This window comes from Chlorocebus sabaeus, chromosome 20 (genome assembly GCF_047675955.1).
Source record: "Chlorocebus sabaeus isolate Y175 chromosome 20, mChlSab1.0.hap1, whole genome shotgun sequence".
NCBI classification, from domain to species: domain Eukaryota; kingdom Metazoa; phylum Chordata; class Mammalia; order Primates; family Cercopithecidae; genus Chlorocebus; species Chlorocebus sabaeus.
This window is the reverse complement of record NC_132923.1, coordinates 62430085-62443543: the sequence shown is the minus strand read 5'-3', so window position 1 is coordinate 62443543 and position 13459 is coordinate 62430085. Positions and strand designations below refer to the sequence as shown.

At 35.1% G+C, this 13459-nt stretch overlaps 1 protein-coding gene across 1 annotated transcript in view; it reads left to right on the top strand.

Moving 5' to 3' along the window:
- TNNI3K (TNNI3 interacting kinase) overlaps positions 1 to 9530 on the top strand; it is a 180990-nt gene extending 171460 nt beyond the window's left edge. Inside the window, 1 exon segment of the mRNA XM_073007904.1 lies at positions 9452 to 9530. Coding sequence (XP_072864005.1) covers positions 9452 to 9530 — 79 coding nt within the window.
- Positions 9531 to 13459: the final 3929 nt, after the last annotated feature.

The following is a 13459-nucleotide window of genomic DNA, read 5'->3' as shown; positions in this document are numbered from 1 at the left end:
CTTGTTTCCACCATAAAATTTTACAGTGCATGGGTAGGACATTAAATGCCAAACCGATGACAATTTTCAAGTAGGGATAGGCTTCCTTATGAAGTGTTGGCTTTAGAAAATACCTCAGTGCTCACTGAAACTCATTTATATATGGCACCTATTAGTCCATGGACTAAATCAGCTCATTCTCTTTTGTTCACTCTTGCTTTCTTCTATAAAAACTGAAGTTAATATTGCTGGCTTCATAGCATTTCAGTGAGTAATAAATGAAGATTTATCTGCAAAATAACTTCCAAATTACCCAATGTACAACAGATAGCTAAAAAATGTGGTTCCTTCCCTCCGTTCTCTCTTTCTTGCTTTCGTCAAGTTTGTGCTTTGATTTTCCCAGTCGTTCATTCTTTCCAAGAAATCTAAGTCTATGTGACACATTTCATCTGCCCAAAAATCAAGTTCAGAAAAGATAGACATTCTAATTCTGGGTTCCCTATTGATCATCAATTACTCAAGTTAGTTACAAGTCATAGGCCTAGAAAGTTAAATCCTTCTTTATTTAGTGTACCTGGATTTTTAAAAAGCAGAAGTCCCTGCTTCAAATCCAAATGCAACATGGTAATGTGTTTTCAGAGTCCTTCAGACTAAGATTATAGTTTAACATTTAAGTAGATAATTTCATAATCTAGGTCCGTATAAGACATTTTGTTGTGCTATTTTGTAGAAAACCTATTTAAACTCATCACACATACGCCTTAATTAGAAAAAGCTTTGTCTTCATTATGTATAAATGTAGAAGACTTCAAGAAAGATGACACTCATCTAATGCCTCCATATAATCAAAAAAAAAAAAAGAAAAAAAAGTCTTCTTAAAGGTACCAAAATTAGCTATTCTGTCAAATAAAATTTACATTGGCAGGGCACTTTGCAATTTATAAATACTTTTCTATTTATTATTTATTTGATCTTATCAACAACTCTGTAAACTAGAAAAGACATTTATCACTGATTTGCACTTGAGGACACTGAGGTTAAGAAAAGTTATGTTAATTGCCCAAGGTCATGTAACTAGGAAATCCAGAAGCCAGTATTCAAACCTAAGTCTGACTAAATAAAGACAGAGCCCAGACTCCCCATGGTTATCACAAAGAGCCACCCAAATCTCCTTACTCAATAAGCAGTGCTCTTTTATCTAATAAGTGTTGCTACCTTGCTACCTTTTTTGAGGTTATATTTAAATATAAAGAAGGATTCTTTATTGCTTTGATTTGCTTAAGATTCCATACATAATTCTTTGAACTATGTATCCTACCATAAGGATAAAACTATTTTATTTTCTATTTGTTTCTTTTCTTTTCTTTTCTTTTTTTTTTTTTTTTTTTGAGATGGGGTCTCACTCTGTCACTGGGAGATGGTGCAATGGCACCATCTCGGCTCACTGCAACCTCTGCCTCATGAGTTCAAGCAATTCTTCTGCCTCACCCTCCCAAGTAGACAGGTACCTGTGACCACACCTGGTGATTTTTTTGTATTTTTAGTAGAGATGGGTTTTCACCATGTTGGCCAGGCTGGTCTCGAACTCCCGACCTCAAGTGATCCACCCACCCCGGCCACCCAAAGTGCAGGGATTACAGATGTGAGTCACCGTGCCCACCCTTTCTTTTATATTTCTTATTACATTTGTGCACATCTCAAATTTGAAAGCCAATTTTTATGTCAGGATTTTATATTTTTTAATATTATTCTTTTATTGACAATTGGATAAGTTAGTGACTTTACTATGAAAGACAATGAGGTTGCACCAAGATTCCAACTGATAAGGCAAAAAGATAGTTAAGCTGCAAGAATTTAAAGCATACATGTAAGAACAATTTTGTTTTAAAATAATTCTTGATGGATGAATATAGTAATAGAATTCTATATGACAAATTCATTCTGATAAAATATACAAGAGGACCCAGGCTCTTAACCACATCGATAAAGAAGTTTCTATTTTTTAATTGTATATTGCCATTTATAGAATCTCATTTTACATTTTAAAATTAAAGTATTATTAATCCCTAATTTCTTGTTTTAAAACTGTAGAACTTTAGATGTCCCAAAGAGCTTATATTAATTTTCCAAAATCACGCAACTAGTTAATGGCAAACTGAGATTAGAACTAACATTATCTAACTCTGATTCTTAATCCAGTGCACTTTCCACTACTCCAGGCTTCCTCAATATATGAATCTCCAAATTTTCATAACGCAAATGTATGTCTGTTGAGAAGAAAGAAAATATTAATTTCTAAAAGGATAAAAAAATCTAGTTTTATTTGCATTTCACTACTTACCTCAAGTTACACTACAATTCTTTCATTAACCTGGTTTCAGATCTTGTCTAATATTTCTAGAAGAGCTCATCAGCTGCAAAACTAAACCATGAAAGACTAGGTAGAAACTTGGCATCGAAGAAGAGAATTTTTTTAAAGCCTGGTATTCTTTATAAGATACACTAATGTAATAGCCAAGATGATGAGATAACTGTGAAAAGCCAGTAGGGATCTTGAATTGAGATGTATTCTTTGAAAGCCTAACTATGCTCTTATGGTGCTCTCAAAATCAGTAGTGTCTTATGAGGAATCACAGCCTGAGACTGGCTTTGAATGATCTCACCAAGAGTTTCAAACAGACTGATTTCTTTCAGTGTTCACTGTGTCCTGTGGTGATTAAGAGATTGTTGAAAAGAAAAGGTTTTTCTCTTTAACACATGGTGGATTATTGTGGAAATAATTTTTTTTTTTGTCTTTGTGTAGTCATACCTTAAAGCATACATTGCATGCTAAGTTTCAGGGCTCAAAAAGTTCTAATGGTCTTTCACGTTTCAATTTTATGCCATAAAATTGAAGTTGCTGGCAAAATGCACAGCATCATTGGCTTTATCAGCTCCTAGGCTTTTATGATGTCTATATAGTGTAGGCTTTTATAGTTGAAGATTTCTCAATAAAAGATAATAGTGTGACCGTTTCATTAAATAATAAGCATAACTATAAGGCCTCTGAACAGGTAAGGCTCTATTTAAATGCTAATTATCATAATTATAAACCATTTGGGATACAGTGAAATGTGGATACACTGAGATACAACTTTTTTATCTAAAAGAGAGGGTAATAACCATGGGTAAAACTTGTTGGTTCTTGTAAGAATCAACCTGAGATAACCCTCAATTAGAAATGTTTATATACAAATACAGCCAAAAGGGGTCTAACACGTAGGTCAAATAGGTAAAAAATTATTTGGTGTACATCGAAGAAGGACCCCCTCCCCCACCCCGACACACAAGTCTTGTCAAGAAATAATGGCCTTAAAGACCCCTGACTGCTGCCTGAAATTCTGCCAATGCATTTATTCACTAACCTTTTTTGATTGCCTACTATGTGTCTTGCACTGAGGGGATAGAAAAATGAATAAGAAACAATTACTGCTTTCTAGAAGACAGTAAGATAGGTGAAGAATGGAAACAAATAATTATTCAGAACAAAGAAAATAACAAGGGATATAGATAAGGTAAGGAGATGTTAACATCTAAATGTTGGGGGAGTGAGCATAGAGGAAGAAGAAGAAATAGAGAAGGTGAATTTGAATCTTCTCTTGAAGGATGGACAGAATTTAGACACATAGATATGTAGACATGGGAGAAGGGGCATTTCAGACTGAGAGAACTGGGTAAATTAGAGTTGTTTGTTATTAAGAGATATAAAGTAAAATAGTTTACATATTGTAGAATACATAGTTCAAAGTATTATGCATGGAATCTTAAGCAAATCAAAGCAATGAAGCATCCTTCTTTACATTTAAACATAACTACAAAAAAGGTAGCAAGGTAGCAACACAGATTAGATAAAAGAGCACTGCTTATTGAGTAAGGAGATTTGGATGGCTCTTTGTCATAACAGTGGGGAGTTTGGGCTCTGATGTGTCTTCTTTACATCTAATTAAATCTCTACTTTGCATCCAGAGTAACTTTTCCAGACTATGTAATTAATTCCGTTATTCTTCGGTAGATTGTTATATTAATCCCCTCCCCAACTCCAAGGAATCATGCCTCCTGGTTATCACACACTTATGTAGTCTGTTCCTACCCTCACTGAGGACTGAGACAAGTGACTTAATTTAGGTAGAGAAACACCAGCAAACATGACACAAGCAGAGGCTTGATATATACTTATTCATTGGAATTTTCCCTCTGGAATACTGCCATTACCATGTGAAGCAGCCCAAGCTGAGAGTAAGGAGGAGGATGTGGATGCAGCCAAGGTAGGAGGTTGCTAAAGATTTGGGGATTTTAAAATACCTATTAAATATTGTCTCACCTTGACTCAATGACATCAGGCCACAATATTTTGTACTGTTTTTTCATCACATTCAATCCTTTTTTTTCCTTTTTTTTTCTTTTTGAGATGGAGTCTCACTCTGTCGCCCAGGCTGGAGTGCAGTGGCATGATCTCAGTTCACTGGAACCTCCCCCTCCAGCAATTCTCATCCCTCAGCCTCCTGAGTAGCTGGATTTACAGGCATATACCACCATGCTTGGCTAATTCTTGTATTTTTAATAGAGATGGGTTTCACCATGCTAGCCAGGCTGGCATCAAACTCCTGACCTCAAGTGATCCACTTACCTCGGCTGTACCAAAGTGCTGAAATTGCAGGCATGCGCTACCATGCCCAGCTCATCACATTCAATCTTAATCCCCTGTTCTCTAAATATACACCATGAGTTCTCTGTTGTTCAGGTAAGAAAATATAGGTAACTCAGTGAAAGATAGTCATTGTGTGTAGAAGAGAATACAAAACAGATGTTATTAGTGATGTCAGATTAACAATACCACCTTGATGAATTGATTGTTGCTAATAAATTCAGTCATCTATGTGTTTATTCTTTCATTCACAGAGTAATCATTTATTCAGACATTTATGAAAAGTTTACCATGTGCTGGACACTGTAGAAACAGAGAAAGGAATAAGACAGGCTCTTCTAAAAAGCATAGAAATAAAAGTGGATATATTGGTTACACTCAGGCTTGTCTGAAACAAATGAGAAATTCCTAGATATTAGTATACAACAACATTAAATGTAATTTATTTATTTTACTTTTCTAACATCTTCTCAATATAGTCACACAATACATTTCACTGTATAAAGTACATTTTACACCTCTTCTTAATCCCAAGCTAAATTAAGAAAGCTATTGTTTCTGAAATAGTGGTAATCAATTATAAAGGTGTTGTTATGGTAGAGCCACATATTCTTCCTAAATTTTAAGAATATTGTACAGTCTGATATGTTAATGTTTAAGAAATTAACTGATATCTTCTGATAAAATGTATTTAATGCACAGTACATGTGCCATTACATTTAATAAAACTAAATAAAGCAGCAACTTCCATAGAAGTTAATTGGAGGCACTTTAATTCTATATAAAGAACGTTGCATATTTTGAATGCAAGTGCCAGAAATTTAGGCTTATAGTAGGGTTCTACATTCCACTTGGTGTTTTAGTGTGCATCCAAATTATTGTATTATTTAATGTTACTTCTTTTTTTCTTTTTTTTTTTTTTTTGAGACGGAGTCTCACTCTGGCTCACTGCAAGCTCTGCCTCCCGGGTTCATGCCATTCTCCTGCCTCAGCCTCCCGAGTAGCTGGGACTACAGGCTCCCGCCACCGCGCCCTGCTAATTTTTTTGTATTTTTAGTAGAGACGGGGTTTCACCGTGTTAGCTAGGATGGTCTCGATCTCCTGACCTCGTGATCCACCTCCCTCGGCCTCCCAAAGCGCTGGGATTACAGGCGTCAGCGCCCGGCCATGTTATTTCTTAATAATGCTTCAAGTGTCTTTCAAAGAGAATAGAAAAGAATGTGTAAAGTTAGAACAATATATAGATTTCAGTAAAATCTGTTGCAATCAGTTATTTTAATGGTGTGATTGCAGATAGCGTTGATGTATTTATCATTGCATTTAGAAAGCTTTAAGATACATATCATGCATTGGATTTCACAATGAGTACATCATTTTCCACGGATATTTGCTGTATGATAGCAGACTAGGAGCACTCTACAAGTTTTCACCTCATTAAAACCTACTAAAAAAACAAATGGATCATCAAATACAGGCAGAGTGACAATTTTATAATGAAACTGTTGTGTGTATTAGTGTTGTACTTGTGGCATCTGAGTTAATCACAGATTTAAAATCCTATGAAATTTTTACTTGAAAACATTCTGTCCATATATAACAATCTATGCTGGTTATTTTACAATTTTGATCAATAACAAATCATTCTGTGTTTTCTCTAAAATTTGTATCTTGACATTGTGATGTAAGAGTCTAGTCGTGTTTCATTTTAAAGAATAAAATATGCATGGAGTTTCATATGAAGAAATTATAACAATAAAAGAAACATAGGACCATTTATCTGGCATGCTAATTTTAGCCTTTATTCCATCCAGTTATACTTGGGATTGTGACTCTGCTCATAAACTTGTGTCAAGCAATGGATGGAAAATTTTTGAGTAGTGTTGATGCCTTTCACATTGTTCTGCTTCTCTTGCTATTCAGCAATGCCCATGTTGATGTACCTGTATATTAGCATATATAAATTGAACTTAGTTTAAAAATGCTGATTGCTTGTTTTAGGGCAAATGCTATGTTGGTACAAAGGATCTAAGCTGAAAAACGTATCTATTCTGTCATCATTGAACTTGAAAGCTTATAAGAAAAACAAGCAAATCAATAGGTACAAAAGACATCTGCCCATTCAGGAAATTCTGTTAACTCTCTTGAATGTGTGCACAGAATTAGACTATTTCTGACTATCACCACCACTGCCGTCTTGATCCAAATCACTCTTATCACTCACGTGGACTATCATAGTAAATTCCTGATTCATCTCGCTGTTTCTGTTCTTGCTCCTCCCAACCCTTTGTCCTAACCTCAAAAAAGTAACAAAAGTCATTAAAAAAATAAAAGTCAGATTATGTTACTCCTACACTCAAAACCTTCTAAAGGCTTTCTGAATCATTTGCAATAAAAGTCAAATGCAATTGTCTACAAGGCCCTACATCATCTGGTCTCTGTGAAAACTCTGTCAAATTCCTTCTCTTTCTGGTTTACTCTATTCCAGCCACAAGAGGGCGTCTGTTTTGTTCCCAAACACTCTAAGCATGCCCAATTTTAGGCCTTTGCACTTGCTGCTCCCTCAAGTTGAAACTGGCTTCCCCCACTCCATATGACTGTCCTTCTCATTTCCTTCCGCACTCAAATATTATCCTATTAGTGAGTCCTTCCCTGACCATTGTAGGTCAAACAGTCACCCACACCCTTGCAGTTTTTCCTGTTTTTCTTCTATTGGGTTGTATTTTTCTACACATAGCTTACATCTATAAATGTTCATTGTCTTGTCATACTATATGTAAATACTCTCAGTATAGAGATTTATATATTTTATGCACTGCTACAACTATGGCTTGAAAAAATGTCTATTTTTCTAACATTTATTATTCCTGCTTTATATCACATTCATTACTATAACTGTTATTAAATTTTATTAATTTCTGATTTTTATACTCTAGTGATCTTTATATATTTATAAATTTTTGATATTTTCTTTTCTATATCTTTCCTATATAGACTAAATTTTCTTTGTTTTTCTTTTCCCAGTGATTTGAACAATATATATCCCATTCTTGGTTTTAAATTATGGTCATCTTTATATTTTTATAAATCATTGTTAAGCCTACTTTATCTACTTAATATGAGTGAGATAAGAGTCCTAGCTTTTTGCCAATCTACAGCTACTACTGGTATGCAGACATTCTGGTTTGCGTTCCAGAAGGGAATATGCTTTAGATAGTTGTCATGAGGAGTTTTGTGGACACAAAGAACAGAAAAAATCATCAGTGTGGGAAGGGGAGGTCTTCTAGGATGGCCCAGTCTAAGATTGATCCCAGGTTCCACCTCAAAGTTTCAATGCTGAGATCTTTGGAGGAAGGTGTTGTAAGTGGGAGTCACATTTACCCTTTTCACCAGAGTATCTCTAGTTCTCAAGCGTCCAAATATAGCACATGACTGGGGAAAGGGAGCTCACTGGGGAAAGGGAGCTCTTCTTGCTTTAGCATGAAGTATAGCATAGCACTAAAATTCTAAGACGTGAGGAATGTAAAAAGCAGAGTCAAATTTTCAAGTGAAGGATTGGTAGCAACGTTGGGTGATAATAACCTTGTATGTCATTGTAGGCTCTACCAAAAGGGACCTTAGTGTGGTGCCTTTGAAGGGCTACACTAATGATGGAGAGTAATAAGCAGAGCTGAAGAAGGAGCTGTGGAACTAGCACAGAGCAACTGAAAAGAAGTCTTGGTTAGCATGTATGACATAGTTTGGGGTGCTTAGAAGTTACTGGAGTAGATTCTTCCAAAAGGTAGAGGCTTTACACTAGTAGGTGTGACAGTGGGAAGGTGGCTTATATAGTCAAATCCAAGAACCAAATTATAGCTTTGCATTCCTCTGATAAAACGCAACAAAATTAATATGCTTCTGTTTCCCCTTCCTCTTCTACTCAATATTTTCTAGTGTAATTGAAATTGGATACATGAATTTTAATTGATTTTTTTCTTATTCTTACATTAAATATCTTCTTTTTCAAGAATAATTTTTCCCCGTACGATTTAATTTTGTCATATTTACCACAATCATTTAGAAAAAGGTCTGACTGGTAGTAATGTGCTAAGAAATTCTTTTATACTATGTTTTCTTCATTTCTGTCTTTTTATTTTCTATTTATTTCTTCCAAAATATGTCTTCGTGGAAGACTCCATGATGTGTGTATATTTTTAGCCTTTGAATATCTGATGATTTCCTCCCATTGTTTTAAGATAGACAAAGAATTGACTAGGATGTCTCCAGCTCTTACTCTCACCTGAACTCCAGGATCCTATGGCTATCTCTGGGTCATCTCCACTCGAATGCTTAAAAGATATCTCTGTTAATATGTTACATAAGGTAACTGTGTAACATATTAACAGAGATATCTTTTAAAAATTGAAATTTCAGGGGCATAATAATGGCATTTTGATTATTCAGGGAAATACACTTGTTCTTAGGTTATATGCGATAAAGTATTAGGTGTTGTAGCAACTGTGAAAATGTACTGCTCAGATCTCCTGTAGATAGGAGCAAAATTGATTACCCTGGTGGCTATATGTCAGGTACCTCCCTGATCAAGCCAAGGTACCCTTCATGCTGCTTCCAGTCAGTGGCTGTGCACAGTGGGTGGACTAATGCAGGCCCATGCCCTCAAGAAGTGGGACCCCATTAACAGATGACTTTGGCTCAAGACTTCCCATTGACCTGGCCAAAACTTACTTAGAAATGTGCTGCGTTCTGAAATGTTTCTCCCCAATCTCCTCTTCTTCTCCCTGTTCTTCACAGGAGTCTCAAGTATCTCTGAGTCTTCTTCTGCTGCCCCAACCGTTTATTTCTTGCAGCTCACACAATATATCTCTTGTAAGCCCAATCTTATACTGGCATCTACTTCACAGAGGGTCTGAACTAACAGGGTTACATGCTATGATGTCCAAGTAGTTTAGGAGAAAAGTGTATGTGTGTGTGTGTGTGTGTGTGTGTGTGTGTCAGAGAGAGAGATGAGAGAGAGAAAAGAGAAAGGAAGGAAGCAAATATCTCAAAATATTAATAATTGATACATTTAGGAGGAGAATAACTTGTATTAATTGCATTATTCTTTTTAAGATTTGAAAGTTTTTAAGTAAAATGTGGCTGCTAAAAAATAAAAATTTAAAAATTACAAAAAATAAAGAGATATATGAAGTTCGACATGTGTGTTGACGAGACATCTATTTCTAACTTCAATATCTATTCTCTTCAGTAACAAATCCCTGAATTTATTTGAGGCACATTGCATTCAGCCTAAATTTTATTTCAATTAAAACATCATCTGACTTTTATATTCAAGCAATGGAAATACAAGTAAACATGTTATATGGGACTGTGGGAAGTCTTCCTAAAAGGTAGGAGGTCTCTCCTTTTCACCCTCTCCTTCAGGGCTTCCTGAACTGTGTATGTGATTGCTAGAGCTCAAGCAGCCATCTTTTGAACATGAGGCAATGCATCAGAAAGGGCAGAGGAGCAAGAAAGAAGGCATCACAGTTCCTAACGAATGAAGTTACCGCATCAGCCATAGAATCCTGCCTTTACGACTCTGAAACATAAAAGAGAAATAAACTCTTATTTAGTTGAAGAAGTTGTTATTTGGTGTCTTCAATTTATTTAGACAGCTCATTCTAATGCTTTTTTTCTTTTGTGATAATTTTATAATTCTCTAGTAATTTTCATCTTCAAAAACTAATTTGAGGTGATATGAGATTTCAAAAGCATTTTCAAAAGAATTTTATTATAGTCCAATGTGAATTATCTATCTTTATTTGAATGTTAAATATTATAAAATAGTCAATTTTACATAGCAAAGAGCATTTCTAATTGGCTAAAAATTTAAGGAAAATGGTTGGCATTTACAGCTCAACCTAATCTTACACTGATATTCTGTCCAAACTAACGACACGATTTCCATCTCAACCTCCTAAACAAAATTCTCCCTAGCCCATTCTTCTAGATGCTCAAGGGGAAAACACACACACACACACACACACACATAAAAATCATCATAAACTCCCTTTTATTTAAGTCAGTTTCTTTCTTAGATGTTTATAGGATACCTTCAGTCATTGCAATGTTTTATAATTCGCTAGGGTATGCTTAGGTGTGGCTGATTGCTCCTACTTAGCAGGTGGGTAATAATCATAAAGAGGCATTTAGATGCTTTCTCATAGTTCCTTTTTGTTTCTGCTGTTGCTGTTTTAAAGTTCTGGGTTTAAATTAACAAAGAATAATTTTTTAACCAGTCCATCTATATTAGTTTCCTGTGGCTTCCGTAACAAATTATCAAAACTTGGTGGCTTAAAACAACAGGAATCTATTCTTTCACAGTCCTGGAGGGCAGATTCAAAGTTAAGGTGTCAGCAGGGTGGTTCTCTGTCTACAGGCTCTAGGGAAAATTCTGTTCCTTGCCCCTCTTGTTTCTGGTGGTTCTTGGTCACATCACTCCAATCTCTGCCTCTTTCTTTGCATCACTTTTCCTCTGTGTGTCTGTGTCTTCTTTTCAAGAACACTTGTCATTGGATTTAGGACCCATCTCGATAATACAAGATGATCTCATCTCAAAAAACTTAATTACTTAATTATCTGTTAAAACCTCTTCTCCAAATAAGATAATATTCACAGAGTCTGGGGATCAGGAGGTAGTCTTATCTTTTGAGGCCACCATTCAACTTACTACACTATCCATGCTACAATTAGGGGTGTTTTCTTTGCAAGATCAGCCAATCATTGATTTCTGCTATTGTGTATTGAGTGTCTATCATAATGCTATTGTGAATTTGTGTATATGTGTGTTTTTGATGTGTGTACATTGTGTATGTGTTTTGTTTTTCTTTGGTGCTTCAAAAGGAAGCTTGAGGGTACCCAATACCCTGTGTCTACAAAGTAGATATTCTGCATATATATGAAATGATATAATCCATTATTTTTCAGGCAAAAGTTTCCATCTAGTTCTCTGCTCTCAGGCAGAAAATTTGGATAACCTACACAGGATATTACCAAAGTAGCATAACAAATGAAAGTTGCTGAAAAAAGCTAAATATGCTTTCATTTGTGCATTAAATACACATCTCTGGGGTGACTATGATGTTCCAGGAATCATGTTAAGTATAGAAATGATTAAGATACATATATATTGTATTCACAGATTTCATAATGTATTAAGAGGGTGTGATACAACATGAATGGCTATACATCAAAGAAGAAAATAATAAGGATCCAAGGAGTGAATACATTCAAATGCCATGGGTGTTAGAGTGAAAAAAGAAAAGACAAAATAATTTAGGGGAGACATGCACTTTGATTCCTTAATATATAGGTATGAAATGAATGAGTAAAGAGATTTGGATGCATTTTTTATGCATTTGCAACTACAAGAGAGGTATAAATCTTTGTAGTAAAAGCCAAAAATTAAGTAGAAGTTCTACTATATTTGGAAGAGTAAAACTGCAAATAAATCATTTGCTATGTTTAAATTAATATATTTTAAAACTGCTGTTTGAAATTGAACATTTTAGAATTCACATAATTCATTCTATGCATCTATTTGTTCAAAGAAAAGGAAGAAAAGAACAATGTAGGACTCTAGAAAGACTGCCAGAGGAAGTTACTGGGATTTGCTCCCATGCAGTGTCTTCCTTGAATTTCGCTTTGCCTTTGAGGATAAGAACAGGGCTTGAGAAATACTTCAAAGAGGTTTTCTGGCCAGCTATGTTTTGCCAAGCTCTCACAGCTTTCTCAAAGCTTTCAAAATTATTAAATACCAACATACATCTCCTACACTTTTACTTTATCAGGAGAGAACACTGCAAGCAGCATCACAGCCTTCAGAATTCTTTATCATGTCATAAAGCAGCTGCATTCAAACTGCAATGCTTCCACTCAAGCCATAACAAGGCAACGTTGACATTAAGATGCAATGTTCCGCAGATGCCAGTTTTAGCAATAGCTATAAGTGTCAGAGAACATTATCACATGGTAACTCTTTCAAGTTTGGAATGTGACTTTTATCAATCTTTGAAAATGATTTCAAATTTACATGCCACCTTAGATGGAAAAAAATGACTAATTCTTATCTATATTGTCAGGAATTTTAATTAGTTTTGTTCTTTTTCTTATCTTAACCGATTTATGCTGGAGGTTGCAATTTTTTGAATTTTTGCATGAGTGAAAAATGAGACCTTGGCGATGATCTTGAGCAGCATGATATAAATAAGTCCCACATGCTTAGTGTTCCAATAATGGAACACTAGGCATAAGTGGGTTTAAAAATATCTTTTCTCTATCCATAGTCAGCATCAGTTACTTATCTGCTTTTAGGTGGAAGAGCAATTACTGGAATTGTCTTGAGTCTCTGTGAAGTCTAAAGGCTCTTCCTGATATTTGACAAGCCCCAGAACACTGCCAGCATGAATAACGTTTACTGAACATCCAGTGTGTAAAAATCAAAATCAAAACCTCACAGACTTCTAATCGCAAAGATTTAAAGAACAAAAAGGATGATTCATGTTTTAAAGGTGCTTACAGTCAAGTGGGGGTTCAGAAGTACACATAAATGATGAATGATTACATTTATGTAGTGCTTTGCAAATTACTAAGGTCTTATAGACTTATTGCTTCATCCTTACAATAACCTGGCAAGATAGCGCTTAGAGATAAGAGAAATTGAGGTAACATATCTAGAGATAAGCAATTTGAGGTAATTTTTTAAAAAGAAAAGCTATTTATTGGCAGAGCTGTGGTAAAGTCTAAATATTTTTTATCTAA